The 18101-nt window shown below is 39.6% G+C and overlaps 1 protein-coding gene across 2 annotated transcripts in view; it reads right to left on the reverse strand.

The window, feature by feature from the left end:
* Positions 1–494: 494 nt before the first annotated feature.
* Aass (aminoadipate-semialdehyde synthase) overlaps positions 495–18101 on the reverse strand; it is a 72138-nt gene continuing 54531 nt past the window's right edge. Inside the window, exons 19-24 of one of the 2 annotated variants that reach the window (XM_005363777.2) lie at positions 11301–11468; positions 8653–8748; positions 6959–7074; positions 6252–6340; positions 5600–5776; positions 495–3525 (exon numbers count right to left, since the gene is read on the reverse strand). In XM_005363777.2, coding sequence (XP_005363834.1) covers positions 3407–3525; positions 5600–5776; positions 6252–6340; positions 6959–7074; positions 8653–8748; positions 11301–11468 — 765 coding nt within the window. In that variant the 3' untranslated portion in view covers positions 495–3406. The remainder of the gene's footprint in view (positions 3526–5599; positions 5777–6251; positions 6341–6958; positions 7075–8652; positions 8749–11300; positions 11469–18101) is intronic. The other variant, XM_013352456.2, reaches the window with a different exon arrangement.

Consider the following 18101-nt stretch of genomic DNA (forward strand, 5'->3'; position numbering starts at 1 on the left):
CAAAGGGGGTCCTGGCTATAAAACTTCAAGCCTGTGCCCATGACTCACTTCTACCAAAATTGCTCTACCTCCTATTGGTCCCATAATTTACCAGAACAGCACTAGAAAGTGGTCAAACACAAGTCTATGGGGGACGTTTTACATTCAAACCACAGTGTCCTTAAACAAAGGGGGCCTGAGAATGATCCCTGGAAACATCTTCTTTATCCTGTATAACCACCCTGAGTATTGGCTATATAGAAGGAAGCAGTACTATTTACAAAACCAAATAGCAGTGTCTCATGAGTTTAGAACAAGGAAAACTTGATAATGGTAATTCTTCATTGGTATTATCTGGAAGCAACTAAAAGATGGAAATATGACCCCGACGGTGGTGGCGCACACCTTTAATCCCAGCACTCAGGAGGCAGAGGCAGGTGGATCTCCGTGAGTTCGGGGCCAACCTGGCCTACAAGAACTGGTTCCAGGACAGGCTCCAAAGCTACAGAGGAACCAGATCTTGAAAAAAAACAAAACAACAAAAGATGGAAATATGAAAGACATGAGCCTTCAGTTTACCAGAATAATTAGATCAAGAGTCCATATTTGGCTTGCGATCAAGTGTGCCAAACATGCTTTTCTAATAAAGTTTTATTGGGACAGTCATATTCACTGTCTATGGCTCTCTTCACATAACAAAGCAGGAATGGGTAGGTGTTTGTTATCTTGTCCTTTACAGGAAAAAAAAACACAAAAAACAAAGAAATACCTTACTGATCTTAGAAGAACCATATGCTCAGAGTGTTTTCATTTATACCTACCCCTCCAACTTCAACCTTTATTGTTGAAAGCTCTGAAGGGAAACTTCATGTTGAGTCAGTTGAGTCTGACTTCTTGCACTCAAGCTCAGTGTTTCCTTTTCTATCACTACCAGCAGACATTAGTAGCTATACAGTAGCTGTGGCAAGTGGGAGCAGGCTTTTTCCACTCTGACCCTTTCCAAACAGCGCCAGATATTTTCTTGTCATATACTTCATGCATATTAGTAGATTATCTCAGAGGAGGAACTAGTTTCACATTCCAGAAGGAAAACACATAATGAAAGTCAGATGAGTACTCAACAGAGTTTTAAAGCCAAAGTTAATTTTGTAAAAAGGCAAATAAATTTTACTTGAAATGCAATCTTTTTATAAGTGGGAGATTATATCCATATACAGGTGTATATGTATGTATATTTATACATATATGTATAAATCATAGTTTACACACTCCAAATGTACAATCCTTGATTTTTGTATATTCAGAATTATGCCATTGTTAAATGGTTTATTACCAGTCATTCCATGGTATCCAATACATTTCATCTCAATTCTCCTAGGACTGGGTAACTATGCATCTTTCTCTATAGAGAGGTGTTTTTTTCTGGATGTCACAAAAATGAAACTACACAATCAGTGGCATTTTGTGTAACAGAATACTTTCAGTGTTCATCCATATCATACAGAGTACATACCTTATTTCCTGCTATTGAGAAATAGTCCATTGTGTGGGTATTTCACATTTAATGTATTCATTTCTTAACTGATGGGATATTGCAAATAATGTTGCTATTAACATCCAAGTACATGTTTTTATAATTATTTGCATCCATCATTCTTAGTTATCCTTCAATAATCCTTTAAGTATCTTTGCGTCTACATTAACATGTGTTATTTTTTTTTTGATTCCTGCCATTCTCATGAATATAAGGCAGCATCTCCCTGAAGAAGTAATTTTCACTTTCCATACTATTAGACTTTTGTATATCTTTAGGGAACTCCAAACTCCAAACTTCTAAACACCATTAAAATTGAGTTATCATTTTCATGCTGAGTTATCACAGTTCTTTATGTATTTATTCTAGCGACATATTCCTGTCTGAATAAATGACTGTAGAAAAATTCTGATTCTATGGGTTATTTGGAAGTGAGGTGTGTGTTTATTTCTCAGCAGTTTCCTTGGAAACTCAAAAGTTCTAACTTTTTATTACATCAGTTAGTCTATTTTTTTTCTTCTGATGTTTGTGATTTTTGTTTCAACTACTTAATAAACTATTGCCTAATTCACACACATGAAGATACATGCCTATATTTTATTTTAAGATTTTTACAATGTAACTCCTTTTTAGATTTTTTTAGACCCATCAGTAGTCTAAAAATTAGTTTTTATGTGTGCTGTGAAGTAGTTATCCAACTTCATTGCTTCTGATTATCCATGTTTTCAATCATTTGATGAGAAAGCATTTTTCTTCACTGAGTTGCCTTAGCACACTTTTATAAAAGGTGATGGACTATAAAAATGCATGTCACTCTTAACCTCTTAATCTTGTTACCTTTTTTTCTTTTTGACAATGTTGTTTTTTCTAAAACCACTTTTGGTTCATATTATACAGAAAGACAATTGCTGCAAGTAGTTCCTGAGTCTGAAGTTTTTCTGAATTCATAAATTCAAATGTTTTCTTTTGCATTATTTTTACTATGTCTTTAACTTTCCTATGCAATTCTCGGAGATTCTATGCAAACAGAGTTTATTTTGTTTCTTTCCAGTACAGATGTTTCATGTTTCTTATCATTTTATTTATTGATTAATTGCCCCATTGGCATGCCCTAATCTCTCAGTACAGGTTGAATCAGTGTGGCAAGTGACAACATTCCTGTCTTACTTGTGGTATTAGGTGAAAATTATTCAGCCTTTTGTCATTAAATATGATACAAGTTGTGGGTTTTCCATGCCTATCCTTTATAAAGGCATCCCTTTCTACTCTTGGTTTGTATGTGTTTTGTGGCAGATTTTTCTGCTTTGTTTTTTATCATGGAAGGGTGATAGAGATTTTCAAGCACTTTCTCTGTTTCCAATAAAAGGATAATGAAGATTTGGAGTTTATTGTATCAATTCTCTTTTCCAAAAAAATTTACGAAATAGATCACAACTTTACAAAAGGCATGAAACAGTACTTTTGCAATTGTTTGTAGATAAGTCAGTTTAAAGGCATCTAGCAGAATCAATTTGAAAAATACAAAAATATAACTACATGAAATTTTTCTGGCAAAATGAATAGTACCCAATTGCTGATGACATGTTTTTAAAAGAAAAAAAGAAGCACAATAAATTAACAAACTATGATCATCAATCACTTTTACATGCACACAAAATACACAGCAGACTTATTAAAGGTCTCTGTAATGACTGGCATCTTCTACCCCCAAAGTTTTACTAAAATAGAGATTTGAGTTTCAAAAACACCATTCCATTAACTTACTCAAAGCATACACTTCACATTTTGAGTAAGTTAAGCTCAAAACATAAAGCCTTATGCTTCAGCACAACAGCAAGCATGTTCGTTATACACAAGTTGACATCTGTGATGCCTAGAAAAATAAAGGCCCATTTACAGTTTGATTGTGCTCTGTGTATGAAATACAATGCCTTCTGCTTTAATCCGCTCCAATATTGGCCCATAGATCTCCTTCGTAAATGGCCCCAGGAGGCCTTTGGCTTCAATTTCACCTAAAAGAAAGCAGATTTTTTGATTTTCAAATTTAAAGGTAATGTTAAAGGTACATATCCATGTCAAGAATCCAACACCAGGGCCAAATGGTATTGTATTCCGAAGCAAAGGTGTTCAATCTGTATGTGACCGTGAAGGGAGAACATGGAAAATTAAAATTTGAAATTCTTTACAGAAAGTTCCAACTTAGTCCCAGAGAAGGTAAGTAACATGATCGCTCTGGGAAGGTAAAATGGAATAGATTTTGTAGGTTGACAGCTGCAAGTGAAGATAGGAACAGGAGGCATAAGGTGGGGAGGGGTGGGGAGGCAAAGATGACTGGGGTGGAGGTGGGCATTTGGGAGACTATGTTGAAACCTAGTGAGGTGGAAACTCCCTGGAAGGAAATCCATGACAGTGACCCTACAGAGGACTCCTAGTACTGGGGGATGGGGACCCTGAACTAGCTGTCTTCTATAACAAGGCAAGGCTTCCAGTGGTGGCACTGTGACACCAGGCAGGCCACCAAACATTGACCTGCCTGAAAGATGTACTGGGGGAAAGGCAGCAGAGAACTTGTGAGAGTGGTTAACCAACAGCCGCTCTAACTTGAGGCCCACACTATGAGAGGGACCCATGCCCAACACTGTCTGGGTGACCAGGGACCAGAGGTAGGGTAACCCGGACACCTAGAATAGAACCAAATACAACTGACCAAGAAGAAGGCAATAGAATGATTCCTAATAATATTCTGCCATACTCATAAATTGGTGCCTAGCTCAATTGTCTCAGAGAAGCTTCATCCTGCAATTGGTGGGAACAGATGCAAAAACCCAAAGTCAAACATTAGGCAGAGCTTTGCAAACCCTGAAGAAGAGAAAAAGGAAGGATTTTAGGAGCCAGAGGGGTTGAGGATACCATAAGAACACAGAATCAACTAGGCAGGACTCATAGGGGCTCACAGAAACTGACAATTAGAGAGCCTGCATGGGTCTGTGTTAGGTCCTCTGCATATATGTCATGGTTGTGTAAGCGTCCTGTTCCTGTGGAACTTCAAACAGTGGAAGTAGGGTTGTTCCTGACTCTTTTTCCTACTCCTGAGACACTTTTCCTCTTCCTTGGTTGCTTCGTCCAGCCTTGATATGAGGGTTTGTGTCTGGTCTTACTGTGTCTTGTTATTCTACGTTCATTTGAGATCCTTAGAAGTGCTGCTCCTTTCTGGAAGGAAAAGGAGGAATAGATCTAGGGGAGTGGGGGTGGATGGGAAGGGACCAGATGGAGTGGAGGTAAGGAAAACTGCACTCGGGATATATTGCATGAGAGAATAAAGGAAAGAAAGGATTGGCCTCATAGTTTGTAAATGATGCAAAAACATTAAGAATAAATTCTACTTAAAATTTGAGTTCTGTCCAAGCTAGTGATATGCTTTACGACAGTGTGCCACGGTGCCGGGAAGTAACAGGAAGTCACAGATGCCAATCAACCAGAAAGTCACTAAAGGAGGCAGCTGATACTCTCCAGGGGCCTGTGTCGCTGAACTATGCTTGTCAGTCCTCCAGCTCTAATGAATGTATCTTCCTTTGTCTTTCAACTTACAATAACTACTCACAATCAAAACCCCTCTGTAAGTCAAGGAGCACATCAGAAATACTTGTTCCGTATAGATAATATGTTAAGACATGAGCATGAGAATTAATAAACCACAGTCTATATCCCTGATGGTCTACAAATGAACACCCTCTGCTAATTCAGAGCAACCACTCACTAAAAGTACACATGAAAAAAGAGGAATTTAGGAGCCAGAGGGGTTGAGGACACCACCAGAACAAGCTGACTTTCCACGTTCAATAGGAGGACACCTTGGCCTACAGGTGTTGAGCTATATCTATTCCATCATTCTGAGGTCCTGTGCCTAAGCTAGGTGAAAATTTGGTCTCTTGACAGGGCCTAATCTCATTCCCCACCATAGTGTGGCCCCCATCCAGGTTCCTCTAAGATTGTTCATTTTCAATAAAGCAAAACATTTGCTCTCCAGACACGGGCTAACTTGAAAGTAGAGGAAACAGACTCAGCCCTGATGAAAAAGGGACTTACCATCAAGCAACATTTTGGCCGCCATGGCCGTTGGCAACCCCACAGTTTTAGCCATTGCTGAAAAACCATTGAAGTCTCCATAAACCACGAGATCAATGACCTTATTTTCTAAATGTCCAGAAGGATGTCTGATGCCAAAGCTGTCTCTCATCACAATCATATCCTTTTCCTCGGGACCTTGAGATAAATACAAACATTCTAAATCATCATTACCACTTACCCATTATTGTAGTCTACCTTTCTGTCCTTTTTAGACGTTTCCCATCCAATTATATATCATACCTTGATAACTACCTATGATGTTTTTACCCAAAGATCAGTGCAAACCTCAAAGAAATGGAAACTCGGACCATGTTCCTTTCTCAACATCGAGGAGTCTGGTTGATAAGACAAGTGACAAAAATACTTGCTCCCCAAAATACCGCTTTGGTATTTACTTAATACATTACATACAAAATTCCTTCACCTTCTTGTAGTTCCGGAACTCATTATTTCCTGATATTTTTTCTCCTATTGCCTCTACCTAGTGCTGTTTCCCTCCTCTCAAATCTCTCCCTTTGTAGTGCATGGATGCTGCTCTCAAAACCAATCCTTTGGCCAAACCGTTTTGGGGCTCTTCTTCAGCATCGTTTACTATAAGCCCATGACCTACCATAGGAGAGCTTTGAGACCAAGTGCTTGGAGAATGCATCCACAATGGACTCGGCCTGAGGGACTTGCTCATCGCCCAGTAAGCCCAACCTGAAAAACACAAGTGCCACTGTTAGTTCAGACTCTCTACATGCTCTTCTCTAGGGAGTGAAAAAGAGCCCCTGGGCTCTTAGGAGTCAGCTTACAAGTTCCAAGATTCACCTGAACCTAAAATTGATAATAATGGAGCTCCTTAGCATCAAAATCTCCCCAGGTCCCTGAGACACTGCTTCATAGAGCAGAGCAGAGAGGATATATGCAAACTCATTTTTATGACATTTTAAGAGCTAATTTACAGATGAGTGGTCTCACATGAATGAATAATGTACCATAGTTACATGAATGAATATTCTGCAGTCAGTGGGGGATTACCCGGAGAAATCCCATGTTATCCCGGAATGGAATGAGAAAATGCTCCAAAATAAACATTTTTCAGTTCATAATTGCTATCAGGTTTCTTCACTTATCTAGTTTTTGTCCCAATATACACAATATATTATAATCTCTCTAAGGCCAACTAAAGAGCATCAATTAGCTAATAAACAGTTAATTAATCAAAGACAAATACAAAGTGTATGGTGTGTCGGAGCCTTCCTTTGGCCAGAAAGGACTAGGTCATTAATCATTGGTTCAAGGTGTTTCGGTCTAAATGAAAAGATGGGTACATACCATTCAGCAGCCTCAAGCTGGGTGCTATCCCCTCCCAGCTTTGTAAAGACCACTTCCTTAAGCTTCTCACATGAAGAGGAGCGGGAAATCCCAACTAGGTCACACAGGAGCTGTTTCTGATTGGGAAAAGAAACACGGGAAGTCTAAGTCCCTGAGAAGTAAAACAACAGTTATCTGAAAAATAAGTCTATCAAGACATCAGACATCGAGTGTACCTCGAAAAGTTTGTTAGAAATAATTGATATAGAAAATTAAAACATAAATTATATATATGTACAAATATATAAATATGCATGCATGCTTAGCTGTATGTTACAAATGTGTGGGATGCCAGAACAATATTTAACAATATTTTTTTTTTAAAAAAATCAATGCTAAAAAGGGGAAGCACACAAACACTTCCTGGTCATGTATCTTCCCCATCCTGGTCATGTGTCATCTTCCCTATCACTTTTTTCACCCATACCACCCCCCAGACACACACACCCCTCACACACCCTCTAACAATCAATCTGGAGCAGGTTAAAGTACAAGGGACTTACTGCCGTGGTTGCCAATGGCAACCAGAATTCTTTTGTAGCTTCAATAGATGAGAAAGACCTCGCAGGGAATCAAATTTCAAAAGAACACTTAAAAGAGTGGTCATAGAATTTTCTTCTTTCTAAACAAAACCTTTTCCAGGGTCCTGGAATGAAGCTAGGCTATGTTCACAAGTCAACCAATTGGTTCCCAGGCCCAGTGTGGCTCGCTACCTGGTTTATAAAATAGAAGTTCACTGGAAGGCATACCCACCCGTGTGCCTATGCATTGTCTACGGCAGCACAAGATTCTTCTGCAGATACTGCTTGGTCCATAGAGTCTAAAATGTTTATACTCTGATGCTGTGCAACAGGTCTGTCATTTGTCACTTGTGCTCTGCAAGCTAACAGCATCCTGGGAGAGCTAGGACAGCCCTCCTCCCATCAGCTGGTAGTTAAATATCAGCCACTAGTAGGAGCTCTACTTGACATCCAGGGACAAGTCCTAAATCCCAGCCCAACTCTGAGATGCCAGGGTGGGGGTGACACAGAAATGCCTAAAACTCAGTAATAAACTTATTGCCCACGATGATAAGTGGCTCAATGAGAGAACTGGCAAGACTCACACCAACATCTTCCCAAATACACACCAATGGTGCCAAGTGACCTATACAGCTGGGAAATTCCAGACTGCAAAAACAAAGTGAGTGCATCTCCTTACAGGGATGCAGGGGTCGGGGTGGGGGGTCCTGTGAGTGAGTGAGTGAGTGAGTGAGTGAGTGAGTGAGTGAGTGAGTGAGTGAAATCCCCTTATAGGGCTGGAAGTGGTCCTGTGAGTGAGTGAGTTCAGGGCATCTCCTTACAGGGTTGTGGGAGTGGGGGTAGGGGTGGGGATCCTGTGAGCGAGTGAGTGAGTGAGTGAGTGAGTGAGTGAGTGAGTGAGTGAGTGAGTGAGTGAGTGAGTGCAGGAGCAGCAGCCAGGCATATTAGCCCATCAACTTTTTCCATCCTCCCCAAGTGCAGAATGGGGAGGAGATGTTCGCAAGGACTCATCAGTGTACATCGGTCACAGAAGGGATGCTCTGGAGTTCTCTTGAGTTCTGTGCAAAGCGGAGCTCAGTGGGCCATCTCAGAAGGTGTGTGTACAGCAGACAGCACAATTCTGGAGTTACTCACCCAGGTGAGAGGCTTGGCCTCAGGTTGGAGCGCGGGATATGCTTCTCTGTTGATGAGACCTAACTTTACAAATCCGTTCAGAGCTTTGGAGTATCCCTGAAGCAAGAATTAATAGGCAGCAAGTGAATATTTTCTTTTAAAGACAAATGAATTTCTAGCTATTTTTTAAAGAAGGCATTTTTTAAAGAGGGTTTTATATTTATAACCTATTTGGAAATAATCTTCATTGCTATTAACAATGTCATAATTCAATTGGTTTACATAAAAGACTTTGTAAATGGGTCGTTTCTTATTTTCTCAGTGCTATATTGTATGGTATGTTCTGGAAGCTTAAGGGCTAAGTTCCTGGTGAATCGAATAATACAGTTTAACAGAATATTATTTAATAGGATAGTTACATTTTAATCTTTATTTGTTACACTGCTTTGTTTTCTTTTAAGTGCTAATGATCACATCCAGGGCCTTGTGCATGCCAGGAAAGCACTCTATTGGCTTAACTTCTATCTATTTTGCTTTCTTGTGATGGAAGGGACAATAATCCATGCCTTCTAAAAGAGAGAACCCATCCTATAGAGAAGATCTGGGTATGTGTAGAGTATGGGGAAGGATGCCATGCCATTCTGTTACCTGGTTTTATCATTTTGAATATACTCATAACATCTCAAACATGGTCAATTGAAGCCCTATTTTGTGGTAAAGAAAGCATTTCAAATTGTTAAGGAAGTCCGTCTAACCCTGTGACTTCTCCCAGCCTCAGTCCATGTGTTTCAAATGTTGTTAACTCATCATGAGCTCTGAAGACATAGAAGATACATAAATCACAATCAACAAGACAAAGTTTATATGTTTAGTTATCAGCAAAAGGGGCAGATTTGTCACTCACAATGGATTTGAACCTAATAGGCCTTAACAGAAAACTGGAACCAGAGACCACTGTAATCTTACAAGACCGAGAAACAAAGCAAGCACTCATATCCAGCTACACCTAGAGTTGGCCTCCTACCTGCTCCCAATCCTTAAAGAGTCAATAAATTCATGCTTTTGAGTTGGGTCTCCTAACACTTTAATAAAAAGCTCCCCCACACTGTCCCAGTGAACTGAGTTGGAAACAGAGTATCATAGCTGTATGGGGAGTCTGAGAATTAGCGGCAGTTGAGTGTTCAGTCCCAAACAAGACATTTATATCATCCCATGTAACATTGCAGAAGGAATCAGAAAGACTGGAAAAGCAGGAGGACAGGGAGAGGGGAGAGAAATGATGTAGTCTACACTATGCACAAAAATTGCAGTTATGAATTCTCAACAACTGAGCAAGACTGCAGCATGTATACATCCAGCAGCCAGGCAAGGGTGGAGAAGAAACTCAGGGAGCTCAGGTGCTCATTGCTTAACAATTTCCTATGGGTAGAGTCAAGAAAAGGGGGAGTCTTTCCCTTCAGTTTACACCCAATGGCAAGCCTGCCAGACTCCCTAAGGGATGGTACCAATTCAATGATCAGACAAATAGCCCTGTTGTATGACTAAACGGGTCATACAGCAAAACCAAGTCATAAACCTTGGAAAGGGACAAGAATAGAAAGGGGTGGAGAGATTGGGGAGTCAAGAGGTTATAGGAGAAGGTGTAACCAGAATGTATTATATAAAAGTATGAAATTGTCAAGTAACTTACTTAATAATAACTAACTTATTATCTGAAAAAATAAACTCCAACTTGGTTTCCCATTTCAATTATTAGAAGAAAAATAAGCATATGTATTTTTTACATCAAAACTAGCAATGTGTTTGGTCAGGATATAAACAGATGTGAGCCTGTTCCACCTTGTCTGAAGGTCACAGAGTTTGAGCTTATTTTTGCTTTTTTGAAGTTGTTGACAACAGGTAAGACTACAAAATAAGATATCCTGACCTAGGGTGTGGTGACTTGGTGTTTTGGACATTAAAGTGGCCCATAGAGGTGGATTGGCTCTATCCTGACCAAAGGTCAGAAATTTCAAACATATCCCTGTGCTCCTTCATTTATTTATTTATTTATTTATTTATTTATTTATTTATTTATTTATTTATTTATTTTGGTTTTTCGAGACAGGGTTTCTCTGTGGCTTTGGAGCCTGTCCTGGAACTAGCTCTGTAGACCAGGCTGGTCTCGAACTCACAGAGATCCGCCTGCCTCTGCCTCCCGAGTGCTGGGATTAAAGGCGTGCACCACCATCGCCCGGCGTGTGCTCCTTCATTTAAAATAGGACATTTGACACAAGGAATGACTGCCTAGGATAATTGGTCTAGGGTGTGTTCACCACACATTCCTGCCTAAGACATCAATGACTTTACTCAGGAAATAATGACTTGATGTCTCAAGAATTAAAGCAAGTAACTGTACTGGTTGTTCATTGTGTCGTGTTAAAGCAATACTTTACCTTCTTTTCCCCTTTTGTATTGAAGTATAAAAGCATGTGAAAAATAAATGCAGGTGAATTCAGCATTTAATATTCACTGATTTTCCCTCCCGATGCTGTTTTGTGTTTTTGTCTCTTATTTCTCTTATAGTTCTGTTCCTTTTGCTTAATAATTCTAATCCTCAAGCTCCTATCCTGGAATGTATGAGTTATGTAAAAACTGGTTTTTGACAGTGTTTGAAATATAGCACTTACCTTATATCTCAGTGTTCCCCTCAACAATGTATGGGCAGATGGAATCCCATAAATTTCAGCATATTTTGTACTATCTCTGTTAGGATACCCTTCCAAGTTCAGGCCTGGGAAGTAATCCATGGATGTGACAGAGTCAAGAAAAGAGACTCCCCCTGTCACATTCACAACCTGAGGAAGAGTGAAAAATAGCTGAGGTTCACAACGGCTTGTTTCTTCTGGGTTTATCTGCATTACTTATACAAACGAAACTAACAGAACTTTGAAAAATGTTAATGAAACCACGATCAATATTTAACATGCTATTAGCCAAGCTGTTCTTCCTGAAATAACTTGCCAGGCTTTCCCCAGACTTCTAAATCCTAATCTGTAGGCAGAGACTGCTCTTTTGTTTCCCTGCCACCCAGACCCAAATAATAACACAGAAACTATATTAATTACAGTGCTGCTTGGCCAACAGTTTAGATATATTTCTAGCTAACTCTTACATCTGAGTTAACCCATTTCTATTCATCTGTGTATCACCATAAGGTTGTGACCTACCAGTAAGGGTCTGGCTGGCGGCTGGTGTCTTTCCCCTTTGGCAGCTACATGGCATCTCTCTGACCTCATCTACTTTCTCTCTGTATCTCTGTTCGGATTTCCCACCTGGCTTTACTCTACTAAGCCATTGGCCGAAACAGTTTCCTTAATAACCAGTGGTAATAAAACACATTCGTAGTATACAGAGGGGAATCCCACATCTCTAATACACTTTATTTTCTAAACAAAAGGCTTGTTTTCAATTGACTCTTGCCCTTGGCTAAAATAGTGTTATGCTGCATTAGGGATTTTTTGTTTGTTTGTTTGTTTTGCTTTACTTTTGTGTAAGCTAATAGCGTCAAGTAAGCATTCAATGGCTTGTATGCTCTGACAGCAATGGCAACATTCTATTTTTAATTTCATGTCTCTTTTAGTACTAGTCTTGCACTTTTCACTCGCCCAACTATTGTTTATTGAATACCCATTAAATATGTGCCAGAGATGATACAAATTGTAGAGAGAATAAGAAAAATAATGAATAGAATTCAATCCACATCTTCTGTTCACCCTGTGTTTACTGTAAAAACATTTGCTGAATGATCAGCAATCACCAGCAACTGTGTAGAGGCAGCAGAAGGAAGACCTCCCTTCACAACAGAGACAATGCCAAGACTACACAATGAAGCTCAAATACAACTTCTTTTTAGTGAGAAGCAAAATCCTGGTTCCCTAGAGCCGTGTATTCCTCCCCAACACATGTTCAAAGTGCAAGGAGGTGTTGCTTTGTGTTTAACTTTAAGTAAAGTATTACATTTTGCCTTAGAGCTGGAAGTCTGTGGTTGTCCTTGGGATAATGAAAAACATTCTGGAATGATAAAATTAGGGCTGAAGCTGCTGTCAAGCTGGACTTTGTCCTGCTGGAAACAATTTCACCCTGTTTCTAAAGCTGCACAAACCAAAACTGCAGGGGGCAGTTGCCAGGGTTCACAGGGATTTTTCCAAAAGAAGATGGGCTAAACAATGGTGCCCAGAATACATTTGTGGACGAGCTCACCTGTATTGAAGTGTAAGAGAGAAAATGGAAACTAATTTATACACAACCGAGGGTCCAGAAGGCGAGGGCTACCTTGTACAAAGATGGGTGTAGAGAGATCCTTTCAGTTGAAAAGACAGATCACTTGCAGTATGCCTTCTAGAATCTCTCAGAAAGAATCCAAGGAATGTGATGGATACTTCCCATTTAATGTGTTCAGAGCCCCTTCTTTAGACTGTTCTGAACTTCTAATAGAATTCTAGTTTTCAAAACAACCTAATACAGAAGCCACATGCTGGCTCTCTATATCCATTTCACTTCTGTAACCTGTAGCAATTCTAAAGTTCTTCTTCAATTGAAGATCAAGACAATCTTTAAAGAAAAATTCTTACCAGGCAAAATAGTAAAAACCTATAATCCCAGAGTTTAGGGGCCTGAGACAGAGGTATTCCTAAAAGTTCGAGGCTAGCCTAGACTATGTACTAAAACCCTATATAATAAGAAAAAGGAAACAAATATATCAAATTAAAATAGATCAGCATGTTTTGTAAAACTCAGATAGTTTAAACTGACTGTCAGTGATTCACTTAGAGAAATTAACAGTCAATGAATCTGATCCAAAATAACAGTATGGGTATGAGGAACTAAGAGTTAGATTCCCTAATATGCAGACAGATAGGGAAAGAGATCAAAGCCAGGTAATAGCAATTTGAACTTTCAAAATGGCTGTTTTTTCTTCTCCGGGATGCTGGCATCTCTATCACACTCCTGATTTGAGACAAAATCCTGGAAGCTTAAAACTTGGTAAACATTTTTCCACTACTAGGCCCCCTCCTTAAGAAGAGACTGAATTAGAAACTGCTGGGGTCCTCCCTCCCCACCACACACACTTTGCAGAAGGCTCTTCTCTGTGCCTTGCTGTGTGTGTAGTTCCTCACCAATAATAAAAGCCTTTCTTCACCAGCTGATCCATCTGGTGTGTTTCAGATTTTCCCTGCTGCTATCTATCGCTCCTGAAATTTTTCCTGCCTTTTAATTATCTAACTGGCAAAGAAAATGAACTAATCAAGATCCCTCCACAGCAACACTTCTCACCATTTGATAAGTAGCTGGCAATCCCAATGTCTTAGGTTCAAAAACAAGCCCCACCTAGTTCCGTGTTCTTTTAACAACTTTAAGGAAGACATTAAAATGTATCCATCCATTTTACAGAGGAAATTTGTTTCTCTCTGCTCAGACAATGCTTGTGCCCCAGACCATCTCCAAGCCAAAGCACAACTCATCTCATGTTGTGGTTGCAGGATTCTCTGAGGCCAGTTCTTTTTCACACACAAACATCACAAAAACCAATGAGAGAATCACAGACATATATCTTAGAATAAATATTCAAATAGTCAAAATAAGTAATGAACCAGCCTGCCTCCATCTTGGGCTTGAAAGTCTTCTAATCATAAAGACATACTAGGTTCATTCCTGTTTAGGATTAAACCTCTGTTTCTCAAGGATTGGGCTATGCCCCATCTTTAACCTTAACTACAAATGGTTCTGTACTGCCTGCTCCAGAAAACAATTACCATGCTTTTGGTTCTAAAAATTATAACTATCTTGCAATTCTTTGTTTCAAAAGGTTGTTATGACTTCCTGTTGTTATGACCTCCTTATAATCATGTCTTTGTTTCGTAAGGTTGTTACATATAACTTGTTATGCTCTGCTCCTGTAACTCTGCCTATTTTACCTGACAAATCCATTTAGAGACCCACTCTCCCTGAGCTATAAAAACATTGTCTACTTAACCGTATCCAAGTGAGCATAGAGATCCATACACATGCCTGTACACATGTTGTATGTTTCTAAGTTTTCAGTGTAGAAATGTTAAGTGTTTTTCTTTTATTTCATTAACTGCGGATATAAAATTGTAATAATGCTACTGTCCTGTCCAGAAACTATCTGAAGAATTTCTGGAAGTTTGAAATCTGTGGTAATACACTATGATTTATAACATTTTATTTGGGTGTGGCAAGTGTCGTCACTCAAAGTAGCACTTGGGATTTGCAACTCTTTTAATTAGAACTCTTAAGAATTGAATTGAGAACAGTCACTGTTAATAAAGTAATCGCCACCCAACTGTGTTATGCTAAAAAAAAAAAAAAAAAAACAAAAAACAAAAAAAATTGTCTACCTCATGTCTGTTAGAAATATTCTTAAGTGGAGCCTCTCCACCTATGCAAATAATTCCAACTAGACCAGATTAGACCGAATCAAAGATACCCACGTGGGTGGCTGGGAGAGCATGGTAAAGAGAAGGGAGAGACAGAAAGGGGGGGACAAACAAAACCCAAGACCACCTTTTCCTTTTTCTGGCGTAAGCCTAAATAGGCTGTGGGATTGGTCCTGACCCTCCCTGGAAAGGGGTCAGCACTTGGCAGACTTCCCAGAGGTGGAGTCCAAACCAAGGTAACTCCCAGGGGGAGGGGGCTTAAGATGGATGCTAGGGACTGGGGTAACGCTTCCAATCATCCCAAACTCCTTGGATATAGGGGTGTTAGAGGGCTGGGGTCTCATTTCCAAACAAACAATGTCCAATATTGGCCTCTTTAACCTCAACTTAGAGGGAGGTAGCCTATGTACATGAATTTAAAAAAAAATCTTTATTTAATTTAACCATGATCATTTCTCCTTAAACCTTTGGGATTAATCAATCAACTAATCAGAAATTTAGCACAGTAAACGTACAGGTTGCCATTTACTAGGGACCCTAAGCCTTTTAATGTTTTATGTGCTTACTTTTAATCCATGTAATTGCACTTTTTTCAGAAATATAAACAGGCTGTCTGTCTACCTGACCAATTGCTGGTGTACATTCTACTGTATCACACGAACATCTTTGTTTGGCTTTATATTTGGATCATTATTCTCAAAAGGATATTGACCCAGTACAGCATCAAGGATCCTGATACAAGTACATCCTTCAAAAGCCATGCTATGGTTATGGGCTCAGGGAGCAATGAGTAACTAAACAGGATTTTCTGAAAAGGAAAAGGGGCTTGTTTCCCACATGCATGGATCTCCCACTTTCCATGGTACTTTCCATGGGAAGTGTACCACCACCTATGAAGGATGGAACTAAGAGAAGACTAGTCACTGCCTTCAGACATTTGGAAGGAAGTCGGATTTGCTAGGAGACAGAAGAATACCAATGAACTGACAAGAACACAGGACGATACGCTATGTTCTAATTCAGAGGCTCCTTTCTAATTACTAGAAGCGTTTCCGGCTTCAAATTCAAGCCAAAAGTAGGGATGTCTTCATCATTATGGTTCTATAAATTTTGTAAAGCCGGCTCTGTGGCTGAGGTGACAGGGGCAGAGAGGGTAGTGGCAGAGGGGAGAGAAGGGCAAGGATATGAGAGACTTTCTAAAGGAAGTTTAACAATCAAGACTGGAGAACAGAGTTATAGACTTGAATCACGGAAAACTCTTAGACACAGACAATCCAAGTACCTAAGTGTCAGACACTCTGATTGAGTTCAGACAAAAGAACAGTGAACAAAGGCTGGAGTGGCTAGGAAACTCTGCAAGAGGAAATCTGAACAAGACCTTGAAAAAGTATCTTTTTAGCAGAGAAAAGAGAAGCATCGTGTTTTTCTCTTCAAATCTGCCAGTGTCAGAAAAAATGTAAGAAATCCCTCCATTTAAGAAAACAAGCTCAGGATGAAAGGGGTAGGGAGGACTTCAAACTCAACAAATACAGCTTCTGCTGCCAGAAATGACTTGCTGCTTTGCATGGGCCCTCAGGAGCACCGAGTTATTTCCAAAACTAGTATTTGCTAATAAGTTGGCTGTTAGGCAGATCACAGTCTACATGGATTCACTAATTCACATAACAAGAAGGCTACAAAGTGCCATACACCAGTGGCACACGTCTTTAATCCCAGCACTCGGGAGGCAGAGGCAGGCAGATTTCTGTGAGCTCAAGGCCAGCCTGGTCTACACAGTTAGTTCCAGGACAGCCAGAGCTATTGCACAGATAAACCTGTATTTTAAAAAAGGAAAAAATGTAAAAGGAGAAAGAAAGATGCAAAGTCATCCTTATCATCCTTGTTTTCAGACAAGTATCCTGTGATAGCAGGACTAGAGCGCAAAGCCAGGCTTCTGATGTTGATACCTTGCTTGTCCCTAAAGGTATGTGCCACTGACTGACTCCAATTCTCTAATTCTTGTCTTCCTCATAATTTATACAGCCTCCTGAACACAAACACATCATGATCAATAGGAGCAGACATTTTTTCAGCCTTTGCATATTACATTATACCAAACAAGAGCCAGAGAGATTGCCAAGGTGAAAAGGGGCTATTGATACACAAAGGGAGACAGGCTGAGGAAGTGTGATTGGTAGGATGTCAGGCATGGAAATTCCGTGCTCCCTCACACAGCAATGCCTGGTGCCTGGTCTCTGGAGACACTGTGAAGGATGTCAACATGGGCACCAGAACCCAGAAGTGTCTTTCTCATCTTAAGGCATCCCTCTAAAATATCCTGCTTGACATAGCTGTAGTGTTTGACATAACTGTGATTCTCTGGTTACTAAGTTTTTTGTTCTGAAGTTCAGTTGCTTGCTAAACATCTCTTGGTGAGCTTTGAAAATTCTCCAAAGTCCAGCAAATTAAAATCTTCGGGAGTGAGGTTTAGGCATCCATTCTTTTCAAACTCTCATTATGATGCATTCAATGTGCCACTACATCTGTGAGTCATGCTGATGTCACAGACATCAGTGACCAAGGCTGATAGAAACATTCACCTTGAATAATTGGAAATCCTCTCAAATACAGACTATGTAATTGCTAACTATATTCACCCTATGTAAATGAACTCCTTCCTCTTAGCTAGTGGTAATTTTATACCTCCTAACAAATCTTTCCTTATTCCTCTCTCCCTAAATATTATCTGGAAAAGGAATTTTCAAATGATCTTACCACAAAAATAAAAAAAAGAATGTTTGAGGTAATCATTATGCTAATTGCACTGACATAATTCTTGCATAAATAAATGTGTTACATTGTATGCCATTCCTGAATATATCATTATAAAATTTAAAACTTTAAGAAAAAACCTTTAGTATTGGAAAATATTTAGATTCAAGAATAAATTAAAAATATGAATATTGGCCTTTGTATCTATAGCCTGCCTGCAAAGAGCAGGGTTGGCGCCTTGTTTGCGACCTGCCCACCCAGCACAGAGGCCTGATCTTC

This window comes from Microtus ochrogaster, linkage group LG10 (genome assembly GCF_000317375.1).
Source record: "Microtus ochrogaster isolate Prairie Vole_2 linkage group LG10, MicOch1.0, whole genome shotgun sequence".
Classification (NCBI taxonomy): Eukaryota; Metazoa; Chordata; class Mammalia; order Rodentia; family Cricetidae; genus Microtus; species Microtus ochrogaster.